Genomic DNA, 19562 nt, shown 5'->3' with positions numbered 1-19562 from the left:
TTGTTTTCTATATGACAAAAATGATTGAACTAATCTTTAACAGAGATCTGTGCCTAATTTTTGATCACCAGTTTTAGTAAAACTCTTTCCTGAGGATGTTAGGCTGTTATATTTCTGATTAGTTCAAGCAGCACTCCTAGCATAACTAGCTATCACCAACAGACTTTGTGTTTATTCTAGGGCCGAGGCTTTGACACATTAAAACATTGATTGATTAACTGCATAGGTTTTAACATGTTCAAACTTTCTTTCTTTTTTTTTGCATACAACGGATCTTTGTTGTTGAGCTCATGTGTCTATTTATTTAATAATTTAGCAGCAAAAAGGGTTTTCTTAAATTTCAGAGATATATTTTTTGATTAAAATGCAACTGACTGCGATTTAATTAACTACAGACCTTTCAAATTTCTCGAATAAAGATGTTAATCTAGTCCCACCACTTGTTTGTCCTCTACAGAACATAGAACCGTATCCTAACTCTGGGAGACTGAGAATTTAAATGACAGGAAATTGAAAACTCAAAGAGGATAAAACAACAAATTTGCTGTAAAACATTCAGAGCTCCTCTTATCTGTTCCAGATGGTCAATACAGTTACGTTTAAATAAATCTTATATCTGCTGTGCTTCCTCTTACTTCACTTTAATCATCTCTCTGACACTGTAAACGGCAAATTTTGAGTATATTTTACTCAGTAGAAGATCAGGTGTGGTAATAAACACCTCTTTTGGTGAGACAAACAGTGGCAAGTTATATTTATTTGGCATAAAATAAATATGCCAAATATTTATTTACGTCTTTCAAAAAATATAGGAAGATGAAAAAAAGGCTCTTTAATCAAACCTAGACATATCTTCTGTGGGGGGAAAAAAAATCTTTCTTTAAGTCTGCTTTCCTCAATAACACCTTCACTGAAGAGTGTTTTTGTAACCATGACCTGGTAGCATCTAAAGTAAGTGTGGTGAGGTGATTTAATGTTTGGGAAAAGATTACCGAGTCGATGCTTCTGTAATTCACGAAGATGTAAAGCATCTGTGACTCGGTGAAGAAGCAAAAAGTTTCAGTGTTACATTGTTTAGACTTGGAGTGCTGCTGTACGCAGCAAGATCACTATATTCTCATAAGAATTGAAGGTAAGATAGTTACTTAAATGTGCTGTAAAATGCCACCAAAATGCCAAACTTTGTTTTAAATGGAAACTGACCAGATTGCTTCGGGTTGACTTGCAGCATTCACTCCTGCTGGACGTAGCAGAGATTGTGTAGTTGGCTTTACAGCAATTCCACATAATAAACATGTATGTAGTGACAGTGGAGAGGAAGAACGCCCCTTTAACAGGAAGAAACCTCCAGCAGAACCAGAACCTGGCTCAGTACAAGCGGCCATCTGCCACGACCAGCTGGAGGGTTGAGAAGACAAAGAAGATACACACAAAAAGCAGAAAAGAAACAGAAACTTTCAATGTGACTGGAAGTAAAAAGTTAATAGCATTAACTTGTGGGATAGCCTTCCTTAATCCATGAGCTTTAACGAGTCTCTCCATGTGTGTTTGCAGCTTTTAGCCACTGTCTTGTCCCAGTCTACAAAAGCCAAGGAGCATCTGATGGAGCAGTCCAAGTCGGTGGACCAACCTGCAGGTTAGAGGAAGCTAATTTTCTGAGATATTCATACCAACTTGGGGGGGGGGGGGGTGGAAACATAAGAATTTGGTAAAAAAAAAAATTAGATTTTGGTTAGATAACAAAAGCCTTAAAGCTTTGGCCTTTTACATAATGTCATCATATCACTTCTAAACACACACAGCTCTTGGCTTGTTCAGCAGACAGATGGCCAAGGCAGGGGATGTAGGAGGAAGTGTAGAACGGCATAATTGGTTCAGATTGTGTTTTATGTCTTGGAAAGCAAGAATCTGATTGGTTGTTTGGCGAAGCAATCAGGCAAGGCAGATATTTGAGTGTGAGGAGGAGGAGGGTAAAGGTCAGAGACCTATCCAGAGAAGTTATCTGTTGATGGACGACAGCGTCCAAAGATTGGTTGACGGCTTGTCATCGGCCACTGATTTCTCTCCGCCGTCAGGCTCTGCCGGCTCCTCTCGGACGTCCAGCCAATCGGGCTGTCCGCTTCACGAAGCGCCGCCTTACGATGCCACGGCAACCAGGAAGGGGGAGGTTCCATGCGAAGGGAAGGTAGGACAGTCCTGATTCCCCACAGATTCAGTCTTCAGCAAAAAAAAAAAAAAAATCCTACTCAGTCAGTCGCCACCATGGGCTTCTAACTGCATCGGGATGAGGATGTAGCTCCACAGTCACCTCGAGCCCACTCGTACACACTCACACACACACACACACACCCGCACGCATTAATACAACACACACCAACATGTCCCAGCGGTTTCTCTCGCAGCTGGCTTCATCCGTGCTGCGAGTTTTCGGATGCAGCCACGACACGGTGAGTGCGTGAGTGGGTCTCATACGAATCTCTGCTCTATGATTCTAGCGTGTTTGTGTGACTTCATCATCCACTCCTTTCAGTTGCAGCTTCTCTTCTTCCATTGCAGCGTTTGTTTTCTTTTACCTTTGGAAAGAGTCTTAGAAGTCACTGCGCCACAGGCAAACAGAACTTTGACAGAGATAATGGTTATTGCTTGTATGTGTGTGTGAGTGTGTGGGGGTGTACGTGTGTGAGTTGTGGCAGGTGCCCAGGAATTGTGGGAGGACTCTCTCGGCACAAAAAGTGTGAAATCTGATCTTACACCGTTCAGAATTGGATGCCATTTTCTGGCTTAGTGTTGATTTAGCTTCACGTCTAATTACATATTATTATTTTAAGTTCTGAAACAACACAGCAGATTTTTTGCTGGCGAATGTGTGCGTTACTCGCCTGCAGTATTTCTGTGTGCTGCTATGTAAGCCATGTTCTGACGACCATCTGTTAGCTACAGTGGAATCCTGACTCCTTGCTGGCCAGCCTCCCGATGCTTCCATCAGCAGGGAAACATGGCGGAGAGATGAGAGGGAAAGCCAGTAGTGATATATGGAGAGAATGGAAGAGGAGATGCACCACAACAAGAGAAATAACGAGTAGAAACAGCAACTACAGATGCTGACAGCAGAAATGGACTCTAAAAACACTAATCAAGCCATTTCAGAACATCTTCTTGTCATTTTCAGACTTGTGGCTAATAAATATCAAATGATTCTTTCATTTGTGGCTGTTTTCTAAAAACTCAGAAGATCCAATTAGACAAGATCCCATTAACTGCTGAGAATGCACAAGTTTGTTCGTGGATTTAACAGTAGTAGTCCCATTGCCTTTGTCAATATTACTTTATGTTAAAAAAACAAAATTTTGCAATTGCGGTATTTCCATTTAGAAAGGGGTGCAGTTAAAATCACATGTGAATAAGTTTGGTCACGCAGTGTCATTAAAAGTCATGGTGGCAACAGATGTAAACATGAAATATGTACAGTATTATAGCAAGATACAAACTGGTATGACTCGTCTGATGCAAAACCCCACCCCCCAAAAAAAACAACATGTGTTCCCATTGCAGTTCTGCCCAATGCATAAATTTTGGTACGGCTGAAAAAGCGCCTCATGCTTACACAAAATCTTCTATCGAAGTTTTATTCAAAATTGCCGTGTTCCCATTAAGAAAATTTAGTTTTGTAATTCTACAATTTTAAGGTTAATGGAAACAAAGGTGGTCAAGGGCATCTCAGATTTTGCGTACAATTGTCTACAAACACAAAAATATCAACTGTAGTTTTTTGCAGCGTGTATGTCTTCTGTCTCTGCTTACAGAGCAGACCTCTATGTACATGAGAACAGAAATCAAGTAATTTAGACTCATGGACCATCTCTATATAAACATTAGTTTGACTGATTGCAATGTTTTAGAAGACAAACAAAGTTAGGAAGGCATGGGTAATTATTTTGTGGAAATGTCTAAATGTTTTATCTTGAAGCCTCAAAGTGAAGAGCACCTGGGCTGCATGGTGCACTTGCTAGCACCCTGGGTAATGCAACATAAATATTATACTTCTATCTGATAATGAAAACTGGCCCCTCCATGCAACTGCAACATATTTCTGGATGGTTTATCCCGCTGCGTGGAATAGTCTGTGGTTTGACGACACAATCCCATTCCCTGAAGACACACGCTAACTAAGCTAACAGAGCATTTTTACTTAAAGGTTTGAAACATGTCTTGCTCGTGCTTCATAGAAAAATGTTATGGATCTAAATTTGACCCAGGAAAAGTTTGTTTTAAAGTTATTTAAAACTTTATAAGCATTGTTAACACTTATTATAAGTTTTAGAATTACTGCTATCAGTCTAAAAACCAAGGAAGAAGAGATTGGTCTCTCCTCTTCCTAACTTTAAATTCATTTTCACTACAACGCCAACAAAGCCTGCCTTGGGCTAATTTATCAATTTAGCAGGAAGTCATGTTAAAAGACCAGCCACTTTCTATAATTATCTAAATTTGTAGAAAACATGGTACCTTTTAACATTCATAAACTACCAATAATCACAGATTCGACCTACTAGCTAGACGTTGTAGTAATCGTTCGGTAATAACTAAGGAGTGGCCTCTGTATGACCCCGTTTGGCTGATGAGAAGTGGCTGTGAAGAAGCAAACACGGTGCCAGTGACCGCATGCCCCCTGTCTTCTCTCCCGTAGAGCTCAGAGGCCGTTGTCCAATGGCTGAGCGACTTTCAGCTGCAGGTCTACGCTCCAAACTTCCTGGGCGCTGGCTATGACCTGCCCACCATTAGCCGAATGACTCCGGAGGTAAGGCAACTGAACCCTGAACCCCAGAGAGCTCACACCTCCTGCGCCAAGGACCACAGTGGAACCAAGTCTGACAGACTTTGCTTCGTGCTGTCCTTGATGTTGTCCAGATGCATGTATATAATCTCCTACCTTTGCAAAAATCTCATGAATACAATTAAACATCGTTATGAACGTGAACCCCCATACCCCCGTTGTTCTCTGCATCCTGTCACACCTGCCCCGGGTCATCTTTTGTTGTTTTACCCCTTTGCTGGTATTTTTCTGATTTTTTAATTTTATTTTTCATGTAATGTCGTAGCTGTCATGACGGCACTGGCAAAAATAAACAATAAATCTCACTTAAAAATCAAAATAAAGTCCATATAAATATTGGAATACTTTAAGATGAATTTGCAGATTTATTTGCGTGAGTCAAATGTGTTCAAACCAGTTTTACTTTTGCATCAAACCTCTAAACCTCACACAAAGGAAGCTGCCTAGCATGCTGACATAACTCGGCCCTATTTAAATGAGTAATGACGCAGGCGTCTAGCAGAAAGTTTGCCCGCTTATTACAATTACAATTTGACGTTTTTCAATACCACTGATGTTTGCCACGAGCAGACCGTGCAGAAAACATTTCTGCTGAACGTGATTTTTCCCCACAAGAAGAAAAACAGATAAATATAATTGCTGTCTGTACAAAAAATATGTTAGGGATGTCACAGAAGGTGGAATGCATTATATATTTTCAAATGATTTTTCGAATGAAACAAATTCTTTTAAATGTATTTCAAAGATCACATCAAGCGTCTTAAGAGCAAAAGACTCCGCTCCACTTGACCTCCTGACCTTTCTGTCACCTTTTACCCTGTGGCTGCTGCCTCCATAGCAACCAGATTGACACTCCCCACAATGCATGCCACTATATAAATAATTTTCAGTAGTTATAAATTATTTATATGTATATGCACTCTGTATATGCTGAAGGGTTTAGAGCATAGATTGAACAACCTTTCTTAAAAAAGCTAAAGGACTCCATTAGAGATTTGTCTTGAGTTGTTTTACGCACACAAAAACGAGTTGTACAATCAATGATATGCGTGTGGGTCTGTGTGAATGTGTGTGTGTTGTTAATGTTTTACTGTAGAAGTGTCTCTTTGTGTGTCTACAAAAACTATATTTGAGTTCCGTTATCTGAAATCGGGCGAATCTGGACTTTTAGACGCTTCCTTTCACTGCAGACGTTTGTGCTCGTCTTCCCTTGCCTTTCATTGGATCTGCGGACATTTGCATCATCACGCTATTCCTACCCACTTTCCAGAAGCTTCCATCAGGTGTCACGCCGTCCCATGTCTTCCCTCTGTGAGCATGTCTGGGTGAGAGAACGAGAGAGAAACACTGCTGGGCTCCTGGACTGATGAAACTGCAATGCTGTGGAGGAAAATGCAATCAAAATAGGATCTTAACGCGTGTTTGCTTGTGTGTGTGTGTGTGTGTGTGTGTGTGCTAGGATCTGACAGCTATCGGAATAACCAAACCTGGTCACAGAAAGAAGATCACATCAGAGATCAACAAGCTGAGCGTCACAGAGTGGCTGCCAGAGCAGAAACCTGTGAGTAACAGCCTTTGCTTTTGATTATGTTTTTTATTAGCTATTTTTATTATTTTATGCTTTGATGCTTCTCAAACTAAACAAACTGATTCGATTGTATATCTCAACAAGGTTTTTATTCTGGTTACATAAAGGTTATCAACATAAGTAGTAGTAGCACGTTTTCTGAACTTTTTCTGAACATATAGGGTGATGTAAACGTTTTCATACTTATCACATTACTTGTCATGTTACAACTAACAACTTGGAAGGAACCAGAAGAATTTGACATTTTTTTTAAATAATAAAAATCTGAAGTGTGGCTGGAATTTCTATATAAATATATATATATATAAAGAAAATAAAACGCGTATTATATCTCTTACCAGCTTTCCATAAGTAGAAACAACATAGCCACTGCAGGCTGAGTAGGTTGTGGTATTATATTGTATTATATTGTATATAAGCCATGGTTTTGTGTTTTCGTACATATTTTTAGAATTTGTCACAGTGAATTGTGGCTCAATGAAAACAAAATACACTCACACAAGGATGCAGAATGATGTTCAAGAATAATGCAATAAAACTCTCATATCATTTACCATCTCTGGCAAATGATATGTGACCCCACCCCTTGGTAATCTCCTGAGGTCAGTGTTGTATAAAGTACTGGAATCTCAGAGTCAAGTAAAAGTACAAGTACCTCTCCAAAATACGACTTTGGTAAAAGTCGAAGTCACTGACTGAAATGTTACTTGAGTAAAAGTCTTAAAGTATCTGAAACTTCTTGTACTTAAGTATGGAAATTACTGTAAAAATGGATGTACTCAAGTAATGTAATGAAAAGTACAAGTAAAAAGTAAAACAAGGCAAGTTTGAATGACATTTCTTATATCTTGGTAAACTTGTCAAATAAACTTAAAATAATGTACCCAACCAAGTGCAGGCAAAATGAAACCTGCTAATAAATTGTTCCAGTTTTAAAGAGTAGCACATGTTAATGGTTTGTGGTTTTGAACTTGCATGCCTTTCCTATATTCGTTAAATTTAGTCTAAATTGCTATCGCTATGGCTTCTGTCCCCCATTGAACTAGGGTGACCAGACGTCCTCTTTTTCCCGGACATGTCCTACTTTTCAGACCTAAAAAGATGTCCGGGGGGAATTTAAAAATTGTCCGGGATTTTGGTCAATTGCCTCAAAACACATTACATAGCTTACAGTGGATTATAGGGCACGGCGCTGCGTGTCACGTAATCCCTGAGCCGCGTCAGTGCGGGCAGCACTCTTCTCTGTTCGACCTACCCTCCCACCCGATGCAAGGTGTTCCGATTTCTGATTTCCCCAACAATGGGAGAAGCGAAACAGGTGTATCCTATTGGAGGTGATGAACAAGCCAGGCAAGCAGGCTACGACTTTGTTCGGTAGCCTGCTTGCTAATCAGTAGGTGGGGTCAAAACACTTCGTTTCTCTCTCTCGCTTTTTTGTAACGAGTAACTAAACCACACATTGAAAATGTATCGGAGTAAAAGTACGCAATTAAGTTCGGAAATATAGTGAAGTAAAAGTGAAAGTCATCAAACATTTTCATACTCCAGGAAAGTATGAAGTACTCCAAAATGTACTTAAGTAAAGTAGTGAAGTATTTTTACTTCGTTACTATACAACACTGCCTGAGGTGTAGGAAAACATGAACACCTGCACATGACGCAAAAGATTTCTACTTAGAAAATAAAATTAAAGCTATGTTTTTTGTTAGTTTTTTTTTTTTCCTCTTTACAATTACTATATTGGCTGCTTTCTTTTGCCCCTTCACATAAAACCCCAATAAAAATACACTGAAGTTTCTAGTAATATAACAAAATGTTTAAAAGTTAAACTGGTGATTGTATGAGACTAAAACTGTCTGATTCACCATGACTGCAGAGCAACCTGGGGGAATGGTTGTCGGCCATAGGTCTGAGCCAGTACCACCAGGTGTTGGTGCAGAACGGCTACGAAAACATCGACTTCATCACAGACATCACCTGGGAAGATCTGCAGGAAATAGGCATCACCAAGCTGGGTAAGACATGTTAGCATGTGTCAACAATCTATGTTTTCCTTCTGGTGTTTTGAAGACTTTGTGCTGAGGCAGTCATGTACAACAGATCTCTGTAATCTTAAATAGATACAAATGTTGCTAATTAAAATTAGCATTTTCAATTTGCCTGATAGTATCTTACAGTTTCAGCTGGGTAGCCTACTGGAAAGGCTTTGCAGGTTAACCAGTTACTAAAGAGTTAAAGGAATGTTTAAATAAGTAGGTTTTGTTCTTATAGGACCTCTATTAAACTGAACGGTAACTCCTGTGTGTTAATGTGAAAGGTCACCAGAAGAAGCTGATGCTGGCCGTGAAGCGGTTGGCTGAAATGCAGCGCAGCTCAGATGGGCGGGGCTCCCTTCGAAAGAAACCGCCACCCATCACACAGCAGCAGGAAGTCATCTCCATGGACAGCCCGCCTCCAGATGGTGAGCACAGTAAAAATAGATTTTAGTTTGTCTTAGCTTCTTAGTTTCCTTTAAGCTGCCTTGAGGTCTAGCCATCACAGAAGACAAAAGGCCTTTAGAACAATACCCAATCACTCCTGTATCCTAGGCAACTGAGAATTACTAATGAAAATCTCTTTCTCCTTCCAGAGGTCATCATGTCTCCAAAGATGAGTACCTTCCAGGACAGTGAGTTGAGCTCAGAGCTTCAGAATGCCATCATTCACCCAGGTCAAGAGGTCAGAGTTCAGCGAACTCGCACCCTAAGCAAGGACCATGACGACGTGATAACTGGAGGTGGAGGGCCACCGAAGAAGGAGGCACGGACAGTGAGGCAGCAAAGCAGCCAGGGAAGCTCCTCGTCCCACAGAGGCAGCGTTTCATCGCAAGGAAAACACCGTCATTCTCACAACCAGCCAGCACCTCCCTACACACCACCACACACACCCACCAAAACCAGGACTTCGTCCTCCTCTTCCACCTCCTCCATTCAGAGCAGTGCTTCCCCACAGAGTAAGACCAAACCATCACCCCAGGCAATACAAGGGGAGCAACCTTCGCTGCACTCACACCAACCTCAGTCTCCAACCCACCGTGGAGCCCCGTGTCAAATCCCCCAGCAGCAGCAGCAGCAGCAGCAGCAGCCGCAGCCTCAAGTTCAGCAGCATCAGCCCCATCCTCATCACCACCACCCACAGACACAGGTGATGGAGGTCAGAGAAAGCCCACAGCAGCAAGTTCCACACCTCTGTCTACCACCCGAAGCTGAACTGGAAGAGGCTGAGGGAGCAGAACCTTTGGCCCTCAAGAAGAAACGTGCCCACAGTCTCAACCGATACGCCGTCTCAGACGGGGAGTGTGATGAGAGAGTAGGAGGTGAAGATGGAGGAGGCGGAGGAGGAGAAATGGAAACAGAAGTAGCAGTAGTTCAGACCTCTGCGACTGCAAGAGCGGAAGGAGTGAAATACGCTACAGTGACCCACCGCGTGAGCCGCAGCCATTCAGTCCGCAACCAGGAAAAGACTGCCGGCCGCAGTCACACCCAATCCTTCGCTTTGCGTCAGAAGAAGAAGGGTCCTCCACCGCCCCCGCCCAAACGCTCAAGCTCTGCCATCTCCAGCTCCAACTCCAACTTGACGGAGGCAAACACACAGCAGCAGACACATACCACCACTGGGGGAATGCTGGATGTGCCTTACCACCAACAGCGGAGGGCCAGCGACCTGGGGGTGTCCGTGGAGACGGCTGCAGTGGAGACCAACAGCATGGGCAGTGTGAGGAGCATCGCTGCCATGTTAGAGATGTCTTCCATAGGGGGTGGGGCCAAAGGCATGGCACTGCAAAAGAATTACCTGCAGGTATACATCTGCCTCTCTATAGCAGATTACTTACACTGTTTTGGAAAAACATTGATAATTCTTGACGGGATTTGCCACGTTGCAACCAGTGACGGCCAAATTGGATGGCAGTTGTGCCTTCAACATATTTTCTATTTCTTTTATGCAAGTAGAGTCATTGGGAAATTTGTGACCCCTTATGTTGAGTTGGTTCCTCCTGCTTTCTGCAGGTTTATATATGCAGCAAGCAGAAGTATACCATTGGATTGCTAAGAATGAAGAGACCAAAAAGTAACATTTTGATCTACATCAAAAATTCTGTGTTTAAGGATAGTCTGAACACACCATGGTATTAATTGGGGTTATGGATTACAACTGACCTTGAATAACTGAAATTCGCAAATACTTGAGACCTCCTAGAAAGATGCTTATATTTGCATGTATTATTAGTTCAAGCACCAAATATACCTAGCAGAAACTGTCTTAGCAATACCCCAGAAGCTGACATCTACAGCCTTTCTTATCTCTGCTCTTTGGGGTATCTAATCAACACCAAGTTAAATGAATGGCACTCCTGGATAGGCTGCTTTGCAAATGACAGCCAATAGCATGTTAAGTAGCATGCCATTTTGGTAATTCATATATTTTGGATTTGCTCTGCGAAAATAATCCATTGAAGTTCATAGTTGTTACGTGACAAAATGTGGAAAAGTTCAAGAGTTATACAGACTTTTACAAGACACACAATATAAGATTCAGATTATAGATCCTCAAGAACAAGCAAGAAAACTTTTCAATTTCACTGTCATTCAGGTGGGAAAAACCCGCGAGGCCATTGGCCTGGACGGTGAAGTGGTGAACCGGCGGCGAACCATAAGTGGACCCGTAAGCGAGCTGGTGGAGGCTGCCAGGCGGGAACAACCGACTCCACTGGATTTCGCCCCATCCTCCTCCCAACCTCAACCTCAATCCCCCCCTCCCCTTGTGAACTCCTCTTCACCTCACCCTCCATCTTCCCCGGTTCCCTGCTCAGGAGGCAGTGGTAGCTCCTCGGAGAACCTTCCATTCGCAGAAGAGGGAAGCCTCACCATCCGCCGCCAAGCTCGAGGAGAAGGAGAAGGACAGGTAACTATCTAACTATCTGTATATATACCTGTTTGTCTACTTGTCAGTCAATCTTTTCTACTCTACATTATCTGCGTAATGTTCTAAAAGTCAGTGTGCTCTAATGTGCAAAGCTACAGTTGAAACTAAAGCGCTTGCTCAGCTTTTATTGTTGTTTCCATTTATCTTTGTTCACGCTTTGACTGTTTGTGCAAGAATGACCTTTTATCATGAATGTATGAACTTTCCGTTAGTGTGTATTTTGTGTTTGTCTGCAGGGTGACGGCGACACCCCCCCGGGAGACGGGGGCTTCACCTTGGAGGACACCCCTGAAGCCACGGGAACCTTAAAGCGACGGCCTCGCATTTCCAAGTCCCACCCCAACGGTTCGGATTTCACCCTCCAGGAGTCATCCACCGTAAAACGGCGGCCCAAGAGCCGTGACAAGGAACCCGAAGGCTTCGGAGAAATGGCCGCTGCCAATGGGGAGGTGGTTGGCACCGGGCATCCCAACACTACACAGCCAATGCCGTACCAGAATGGCATGGCCACTGTAAAACGCCGCCTGCCGTCTGAAGCTGGAGTGACCGAACAGCCGCAACCTCAGCAACAAGTGATCCCAACCCCCCGCAGAGACAGCACGGACCAGGGAGCTCCTGCAGTAAATGAAGGAGTCCCTATGAGGAAACCAAAGCCTCCGGTCTCCCCAAAACCCGTCGTTGCACAGATAAAGAGACAAGGAGGCCCACAGAGCTCACCACAGGCTGCCCTCAATAAAAGAGTCCCCCTGCCAGGGCCAGGGACCCCTGGAAGTCCAGGTACTCTTTGATGTACCGTGCCATAATTTTTAGAAGTTTACTTACATGTCATTTTCATTGAGGCCTTTAATTATGCATTACAATTAACTTTCTAATCTTTATAACCTCCACATTGAAGCTGGAGTATATACAAAAATATGTTTTTACATATTTGCTAAAACTGTCACTATGTCATGACAGTGACAGTTAATATTCTCCCAATATTAAGTGCAGAAATATATCGCTTGGTCAGAAAGAACCAATCAGAACCAGGAGCAGGGTCTTGGCACTGTCACTCAAACCCTCCTCCTTGCTCTCTGCTAGGCTGCAACTTATTCCCTGCAACTATCCTCTTATGAATGCTTATGGTAGTTAGCATGGATTTGAAAATTACAGTTACCTGTAATGATAAGTTCGTAATTTTAAGTTGTTTCTTTGCCATTAGCAGCGCTTACATTACCATGAGTGACTGCGCTAAGACCTGCCTCCTGGCGCTGATTGGTTGTTTTTGCCTGGGAGTGGTGCATTTCTTCAGATGGTAATAGTAGTTCAGGGTGGAGCTTGATTTTTTTCATGCTATCTGTATCTAACGTTATACTGTCAGGATATGGTGACAGTTTTAACAAATACATTTAAAAAAATTTTTTAAATAAAAGTTATGCGCCCAAGCTTTAAAGGACACTAAACCTTTGATGATAATTGTAAAACCAAAAAAATCAACAATTTTGGAACAATAACTTACAATTTGTTCTATAACTTTAGACAATCAGCGACAAATTTATGCTTATGTATTAAAATATTTTGTTTTAAAATTCTTAAAAATTTTTATTCGATATTACATCCTGGGGGGGGGGAAAACTGTTGAATTAAATCATTAAAAGTCTAAATGAATTCAATATCCATGAGGTTGATGAGGGCTTATAAAGTTCTGACAAGAGCCATACTCTCTATGTATATAGCTTTAGCAAGCAGTGGCCCTAAATGTTATTGTTCAGCTTTTCTGCTTTGCAATATTGATTTTCATGTATTGATTTTATACAAGAAAAGTTTCACAGCACACATTCCTGCTTTATTCTCTTGAAAATGATTTTTTTTTTCTCCTCTGTGTGTAGTGGAAGGAAAGAAGATCCCTCCACCGGTCTCACCGAAACCAGCACCCCCACCTACGGCACCAAAACCGGCCAAGCTGATCCACTCTATGACAAGTCCCGCCTCCCCGACCTCAGTTTCCACCCAGGTCAAGCAGCACTCTGTGGTGGCACGGCAGACCAGTTCACCTACTTCCTTCCTGCTGTGCAACATCTCCAACCCTCCTGTTGCCAAGCCGACAAGCCCTTCTTCTCAAAGCCCCCACACACCGCAGACCCCCACAACCCCTCAGACACCTCAGACCCCTGCTACTCCCAGCCCAACCCCGCCGCCCGTAAAGCCCCCCCGCTCCTCCATCGGGGGCGTGTCAGTGGACAGTGGGATTACAGGAGGAGCTGTCACACCACAGGCCTCCACAACAACAGACTTTGGTGTAGACTCTTTGGTGCAACAGAAGCTGGAAGAGACGAGCGCATCCCTGGCTGCTGCTCTGCAGGCTGTGGAAGATAAGATTCTACGGCAGGACGAGTATGGAGCACACACACGCATACATGGATTTGTAGTTTAGGAGACCATTTTGACTTCTGTAGTGTTTATGGGGACATACCTTTCCCTTCATCTGGTGAACACAAAACGTATGTCAAAAAAAGAATTTTACCTATACCTCACTTAAAAAATACCAATTTACTTTCAGAACATACATAAATTTCATATATGACATTTCACAGCCCTTTGAGGTCACACTGCTGATAAGTAACTTCACAATTTGGTTTTGTAAACCATGTATTCATGCTTACACACACAAATCCACAGGATACGTGCGTGCACACACACGCACATTCACATGTTAGGTTTCTCCATTGTACTTCTATCCATCTGAGGGCTTTGGATTGACTTCCTTTCATTTTAGTAACTGCATATATCCCCAAATCAGGCATTTTCCCTAACTGTTACAATTACTATTATGTTCCCAACCTTAATCAAAACTTAAGTCCCATCTCTAAACCTAACTATCAAAGTGTATTTTAATTGGAAAGAAGGCGAGGACCAGGAAAATGTCCAAAATGTCCAAACTTTCCATAGATGACCTCTCTTTGTTGGTTAAAATAGTCACAATTGTCGTCAATGTGTTTATATACAATAACAGACACACAAACAAACATGAGGTTGAAATAAAACAATGTATAGTTTTCAACACTTTTTACAACAACAAATTTGGTGTGAATTCAGTCCCCTTTACTCTGGGTACGTGCATATACATTTAAAACTAACCCTAACCCTTTTTTACTTGTGCAGGTAAAAAAAGAAGAAATATGCAAATAATACATTGCTAAATATATGTAAGAGACAACAATAAAAACAATATTGAACTGTTAAGACATTCAGTAAAGATATTGTACTTTGCGTTTTCAGACAATCTGAGTTATTGGTTTTGAGTAGTATGTTATGGATTAATATTGCAATCTGTTACTGAATTTTCCAGGCTAGCTTTAGCTAAATTAGCTTGCTATCTAAAACGAACAAAACCTCTGAAAGCCATCTGTTTCTTAGCAAGGCTACATTCTTTATTGTAAAATCATGTCTTCATTGTCTCAAATAATACTACAGCAATGTTCATCAGTTTATAGATATGAACTCTCTATCAAGTGCTGTAATCTTCTGCCTGTGTTTGCATCCAGCTCTGTGGCTGAGCAGAAGACAACAGTGAGCATCCTCGATGACATCGGCAGCATGTTCGACGACTTGGCCGACCAGCTGGATGCCATGTTGGAGTAAACGACAGAAACCCAGTCAGCGAATCTCCACTGCATCAGGACTGATTCAGATGGCACAAAGAGGCAACCCTCCTCTCTATCTCTCTCTCTCCTTCTTTTCATATGCCTCTCTCCTCTTTGCTCCGAAACTGCTGTCCATCCATCTGCCCAGAGGAAGCTCGACTCTTCTCTTCTTCTCTTTCTCCTTTGCACGATGCAAAAAAAAAAAAAAACAATAAAGGTGATGGAACAGCAGCAGCAAAGGCCTGGACAGAGATCACGGCACTGAAAAACAGATAAAAAGAGGGACAGAAAAAGAGAGATAAAAAAGCTAAACTATCGAGAGACAAAAAACAAAAAAAAAACACCCAAGAAGGATTAATAAAGAAATGTATCACAGTCAAGAAGACTGCAATCACAACATGAGTCTTTAAAGAACTCCACATGAACAAATACTAATACAGATTTAAAAACCAACTGTGTAATGAATCATAGTACGGTATGTGTACATTCTAAAGCATGGAGAGTTTATATCTACTGAAAAAGTCCTGCATTAGCACAGTAATATATGATATACGCCGATAAATATCAATCTCTAGCTCTTTGATTTGATGTCCTGGTTCTGTGTGGAATGGTGACCTCTGGTGTTGTGATGATGTAAATGACTTGGTGGAAAAATTATTCTATGTGACCAAATTTGAGACTCTTGACCTCCCGATGGGTGTGCGTGTGTGCGCCGTTCGTGCGGGTGGATGTGCATCACGGGAATTTTCAGGATCCCCGTTTCGGTTCCCTGCGGTCGGATCTGAGTCGAGTCGCATCGCCCCGCATATGCACACACACGCAGACAGGCCCACTTGCACACAGCAGAAGCACAACGACCCACGCAGCCGGCTCGCACACACACACATACGCGCAAACACACAAACTGGTACCTTCATAATATGAATGAAAATGGTGTAAAAGCGGGACTACAGCAGGTCATTTCGGGGATTTGGCAGGTAGTTGAGAACTTCAAAAAAGTGTAAGGGGACGTTCGTGGGCCAGCCTTATTTTTAGAAAGGCTGAGGTAAATTAGTGTGACATTTCCCCCGGTGTGTACAGTTGGATGGGTCCGAGTTGCCCCCAAAGCACCTTGTGAAGGTCAGCACAAGCACCACGGTCGGAGCTGCGCGTCAACAAAGAGGGCTTCAAAATCACCGCTGACTGATGAAAGTGCAGCAGCAAACTTCAGGTTCCACTGTCCATCCTGCTACCACAACCTCAACTAGATAATAATAATTATAATACGTCAAACTTGCATAGCGCTTTTAGGACACTCACAGACGCTTAGATAAATCCAAAACACCAAAACCTGCTCCTTCATTTCAGCAATTGGAATTATTGGTACTTTAATCCTAGTCAAATATAAATTTACTGTTTTTTTTCTTTTTACTGATTGAGTGAATAAGTTTCAGATTTTCACACTTTTTACACACCAATAGAAATTTGAAGCGTGATACTAATTAAGGTGGTCAAATTATGATACCACCACTACCGTGCCTCAGGCAAGGAAAGCTTGTTACTGATAATGGTGCTTAGTATAAAGATCCACCCAAGAGAATTTCAGTCACCCGAAACAAATAAGCTTTTTCCAGCTGACCTGATTTCTTATTGGTTTTACTTGTAGTTAATTCAACAAAATCCCTTCATTACTGACTGTGCTAAGATGGACCCCCCCCCCCCCCCCCTGCTTCCTGCTCTACACTAAGGCAGCAGCTGCACTCTTTGTCAGTGAGAAGCACTATTCATGCCCTGACTTGCAAACTTACCTCTATCCTCTTGAACTTTGTCACATTTGATCACATTACAAACACAAATTTTAGTGTGTAAATTGGCATTTATGCGATTGACCAACAGGAAATCGTGTACAGCTGTGAGGTGGACTAAACAATGTGATGATGGTGGCAGCATCTCAATTTGGAGAGGCCTTTACCAACACACCGCAGCTATAATTTAGATCAAAGCATATTTGTGTGTCAGAATGACCCAGTCTAATTCACTAAATATAAGTGAAAAAAATCTGTCATAAAGGTTTAAGTGGCATTAAAGTTTTTGCAAGATCACAATTCCTCCCAGCTCTTCTGAAACTCATGTAAAAATATTTAATAATCCAACCAATCAGACCTCAAAACTCACATCACCCAATTTTACAACCACGTTAAAACTAAAATATAAAATAAAAATGAAACTACACTTTACTCACCGACATTCCAGCACTTAACTCTTACATTTTCCATCCCACAAGCCCCTCATCTCGTTTCGCCATGACAATCTACTGTACCGCGTCCCCACTTTTTACTGGTTACAACACGTAACCTTGATTTTTGTGTAAATGAGGCGGAAATCAAAAGGTGGTGGGGAAAGCGTAAGCGACAGCGTTCAAGAACTGCTAAGCATGACGGTTTTATTTCTGTTATATTAGACCAAAAAAAAAAAAAGTGCAATACTCCAGTATTCCATGTGCTCCCCCCATAGAGGAAATCAGTCTCACAGCAGCTGCACTCTTTGTCTATGAATAAATAATAATTCAGAGAATAGTTGTGGTATTTAAATTCTGATCACATAGAGAATATATATATGGATATTTGCAAAAACAAAAAAAAGAAGTGTATTTATGATGTGTGTGTCATCCTGAAGAGTATTTTTCAAAGTAATCAGATCTAATCTGAGTATTCAAAATCAGTTTGCTTCTCCATGCTTCGGTGGTCCCAGCTAAATGAATCATTGTAGGATACCATGTTGGGTAATTTCAAGGAAGTGTTCTTTTCTATTATTATTATTATATTATTTTATTGTTGTTTTTTTCTGCATACATGTGTCAGGATGTGGCGATGTTTATATTACAAGCAATTCCTGTTTACTTTTTTTTTGGATATGGTTTATCTTTTTTCTTTTTTGTCTTGCAAACATGTGCCTTGCTTTGTGGTTTTTGGTCTAACTTCAATACAGTAGATGGGTATGTAAAGTATCAGGGAATCGCTCTCTTTTTCCCTCTTCACTGTCACAGGTGCATTTGTTAGAGTCATGAAACTGATCGCTTCCTCATCTGGACAACCGGAAACCATCGCGTTGCACTTGGCATAAGTTGGCTGCATGCTTCAAACCCACATTAGCAAACACAATTTGTCTCTGCACTTAAAAAGTCGCTTGGGGAAAAATGGACACTTTCCTGCTAAGAGTAAAACAACTTGATCAATAGCATTTAGCTTCCTAATGTATACCTCAGTCACACATTTACGTTTGTGCTTCGTGTGTCAGTTGCGCAGGAAAACATCCTTTGGCTTTTGGTAAATAATGCTTCAGCATCACTAGCTGCGTTTCTGTCACAAATGTAACAAAACTGTTGAAATTCCTCTAAATAAAAAAAGAAAAACACACAAAAAAGTGATCCTGTTGAATCTCAAAGTCCATGTGGGGAAATAAAGGAAAATTTTAGTTTGAAAAAAAAAAATGTAGGTGTAGCTGTGGGTCAATGACCTTTAACTCTTTGTGGCGTTGGGTTTGCTGCTTAGCGATCAGGTCTCTCATCTCTTAGCTTGAAAGTAACAATTCCCAATATGTGAAATTTTGAATCACCAGAGACAAATTGATCTTATAAGTGCTGATCTGTGGCATTTTTAAACTCACTCAGGCGTCGTTTATGAGAATCTGGGTTGTGCATGTAATAAATCCATTGGTTAATCGCTAACTTTCAGCCACTCCTTAGAAATGTCCCCTTTCTCTTAGTTTTGAACCCAGGCACCATCGCATCAAAGACAAGTTTTGCCTTCACCCCCCACGCCCCCCATCTTCCTCGGTTTGGACGTCTCTCATCTTGTAAGCGTTGTGTTACAGAGTGATTGTGTGGTTATGGGTTGAGGTCAAAAACAGAATTCTGGTCCATCTCTTCTTTCTTAACAAAAGATGAAGCTTTTTATTGGATCTTCTTTGCTCTGCAGTGACTGTGTGTGAATGCTTGAGAAAGGGCCAAAGTGTGTAAAGTGTTGCTTTGCTGTTGATTGTGTGAAATCTGTGTGTGTGTGTAGGCGTGAGTGTGAGAATGTGTTTTACTGATTGGACAGATGTGTGCTTGCAGCAACTGCATCTTATGGCCATCTGCTCTCAATAAATTAATGTTCTATATAAACATAACTGTGTGCTGTTTTGTTGTGTATGAAGATGGACAGTAATACCTAATTATTTACTATTTATTTACTTGTACTCCTAACAGCGGTTAGCTAGGTCACTGGGTTTTACAGTTAGCAAGATTTGTAATTGGAATAAAGGTGATGTCATTTCCTAAATCTGAAATACAACTTCCTTAATTTTATAGATTGTTTTACAAGAATAAGTACAACTTCCTTTATAGTCAATATAGGACTAAGATAATTAGTAGGCAGCCATGATTTGCTGCTTGGTGTTGTGCTGATTTGTTTTTCCTAAACGAAAAGTAAAAAGTGAAAAATATTGGAGCTGCAAGTATGGAAACCCATTTCACGCATGAAAGAAAAACAAAAGTCCACCAGGAGTTTTAGACATGATTACAAAGAATCTAATT

The 19562-nt window shown here is 41.4% G+C and overlaps 1 protein-coding gene across 6 annotated transcripts in view; it reads left to right on the top strand.

Annotated features, from left to right (window-relative positions):
- Window positions 1-19156, top strand: part of caskin1 (CASK interacting protein 1) — a 104986-nt gene extending 85830 nt beyond the window's left edge. For 4 of the 6 annotated variants that reach the window (XM_032588278.1, XM_032588276.1, XM_032588281.1 and 1 more), the window contains 11 exons: window positions 1555-1636; window positions 2076-2185; window positions 4688-4798; window positions 6294-6395; window positions 8299-8437; window positions 8740-8883; window positions 9052-10259; window positions 11052-11363; window positions 11597-12161; window positions 13253-13757; window positions 14909-19156. In XM_032588278.1, coding sequence (XP_032444169.1) covers window positions 1555-1636; window positions 2076-2185; window positions 4688-4798; window positions 6294-6395; window positions 8299-8437; window positions 8740-8883; window positions 9052-10259; window positions 11052-11363; window positions 11597-12161; window positions 13253-13757; window positions 14909-15005 — 3375 coding nt within the window. In that variant the 3' untranslated portion in view covers window positions 15006-19156. The remainder of the gene's footprint in view (window positions 1-1554; window positions 1637-2075; window positions 2186-4687; window positions 4799-6293; window positions 6396-8298; window positions 8438-8739; window positions 8884-9051; window positions 10260-11051; window positions 11364-11596; window positions 12162-13252; window positions 13758-14908) is intronic. The other 2 variants (XM_032588277.1, XM_032588279.1) reach the window with 2 other exon arrangements.
- Window positions 19157-19562: the final 406 nt, after the last annotated feature.

Source organism: Xiphophorus hellerii, chromosome 16, assembly GCF_003331165.1.
Source record: "Xiphophorus hellerii strain 12219 chromosome 16, Xiphophorus_hellerii-4.1, whole genome shotgun sequence".
NCBI classification, from domain to species: Eukaryota; Metazoa; Chordata; class Actinopteri; order Cyprinodontiformes; family Poeciliidae; genus Xiphophorus; species Xiphophorus hellerii.
This window is presented reverse-complemented; position numbering and strand designations above follow the sequence as displayed.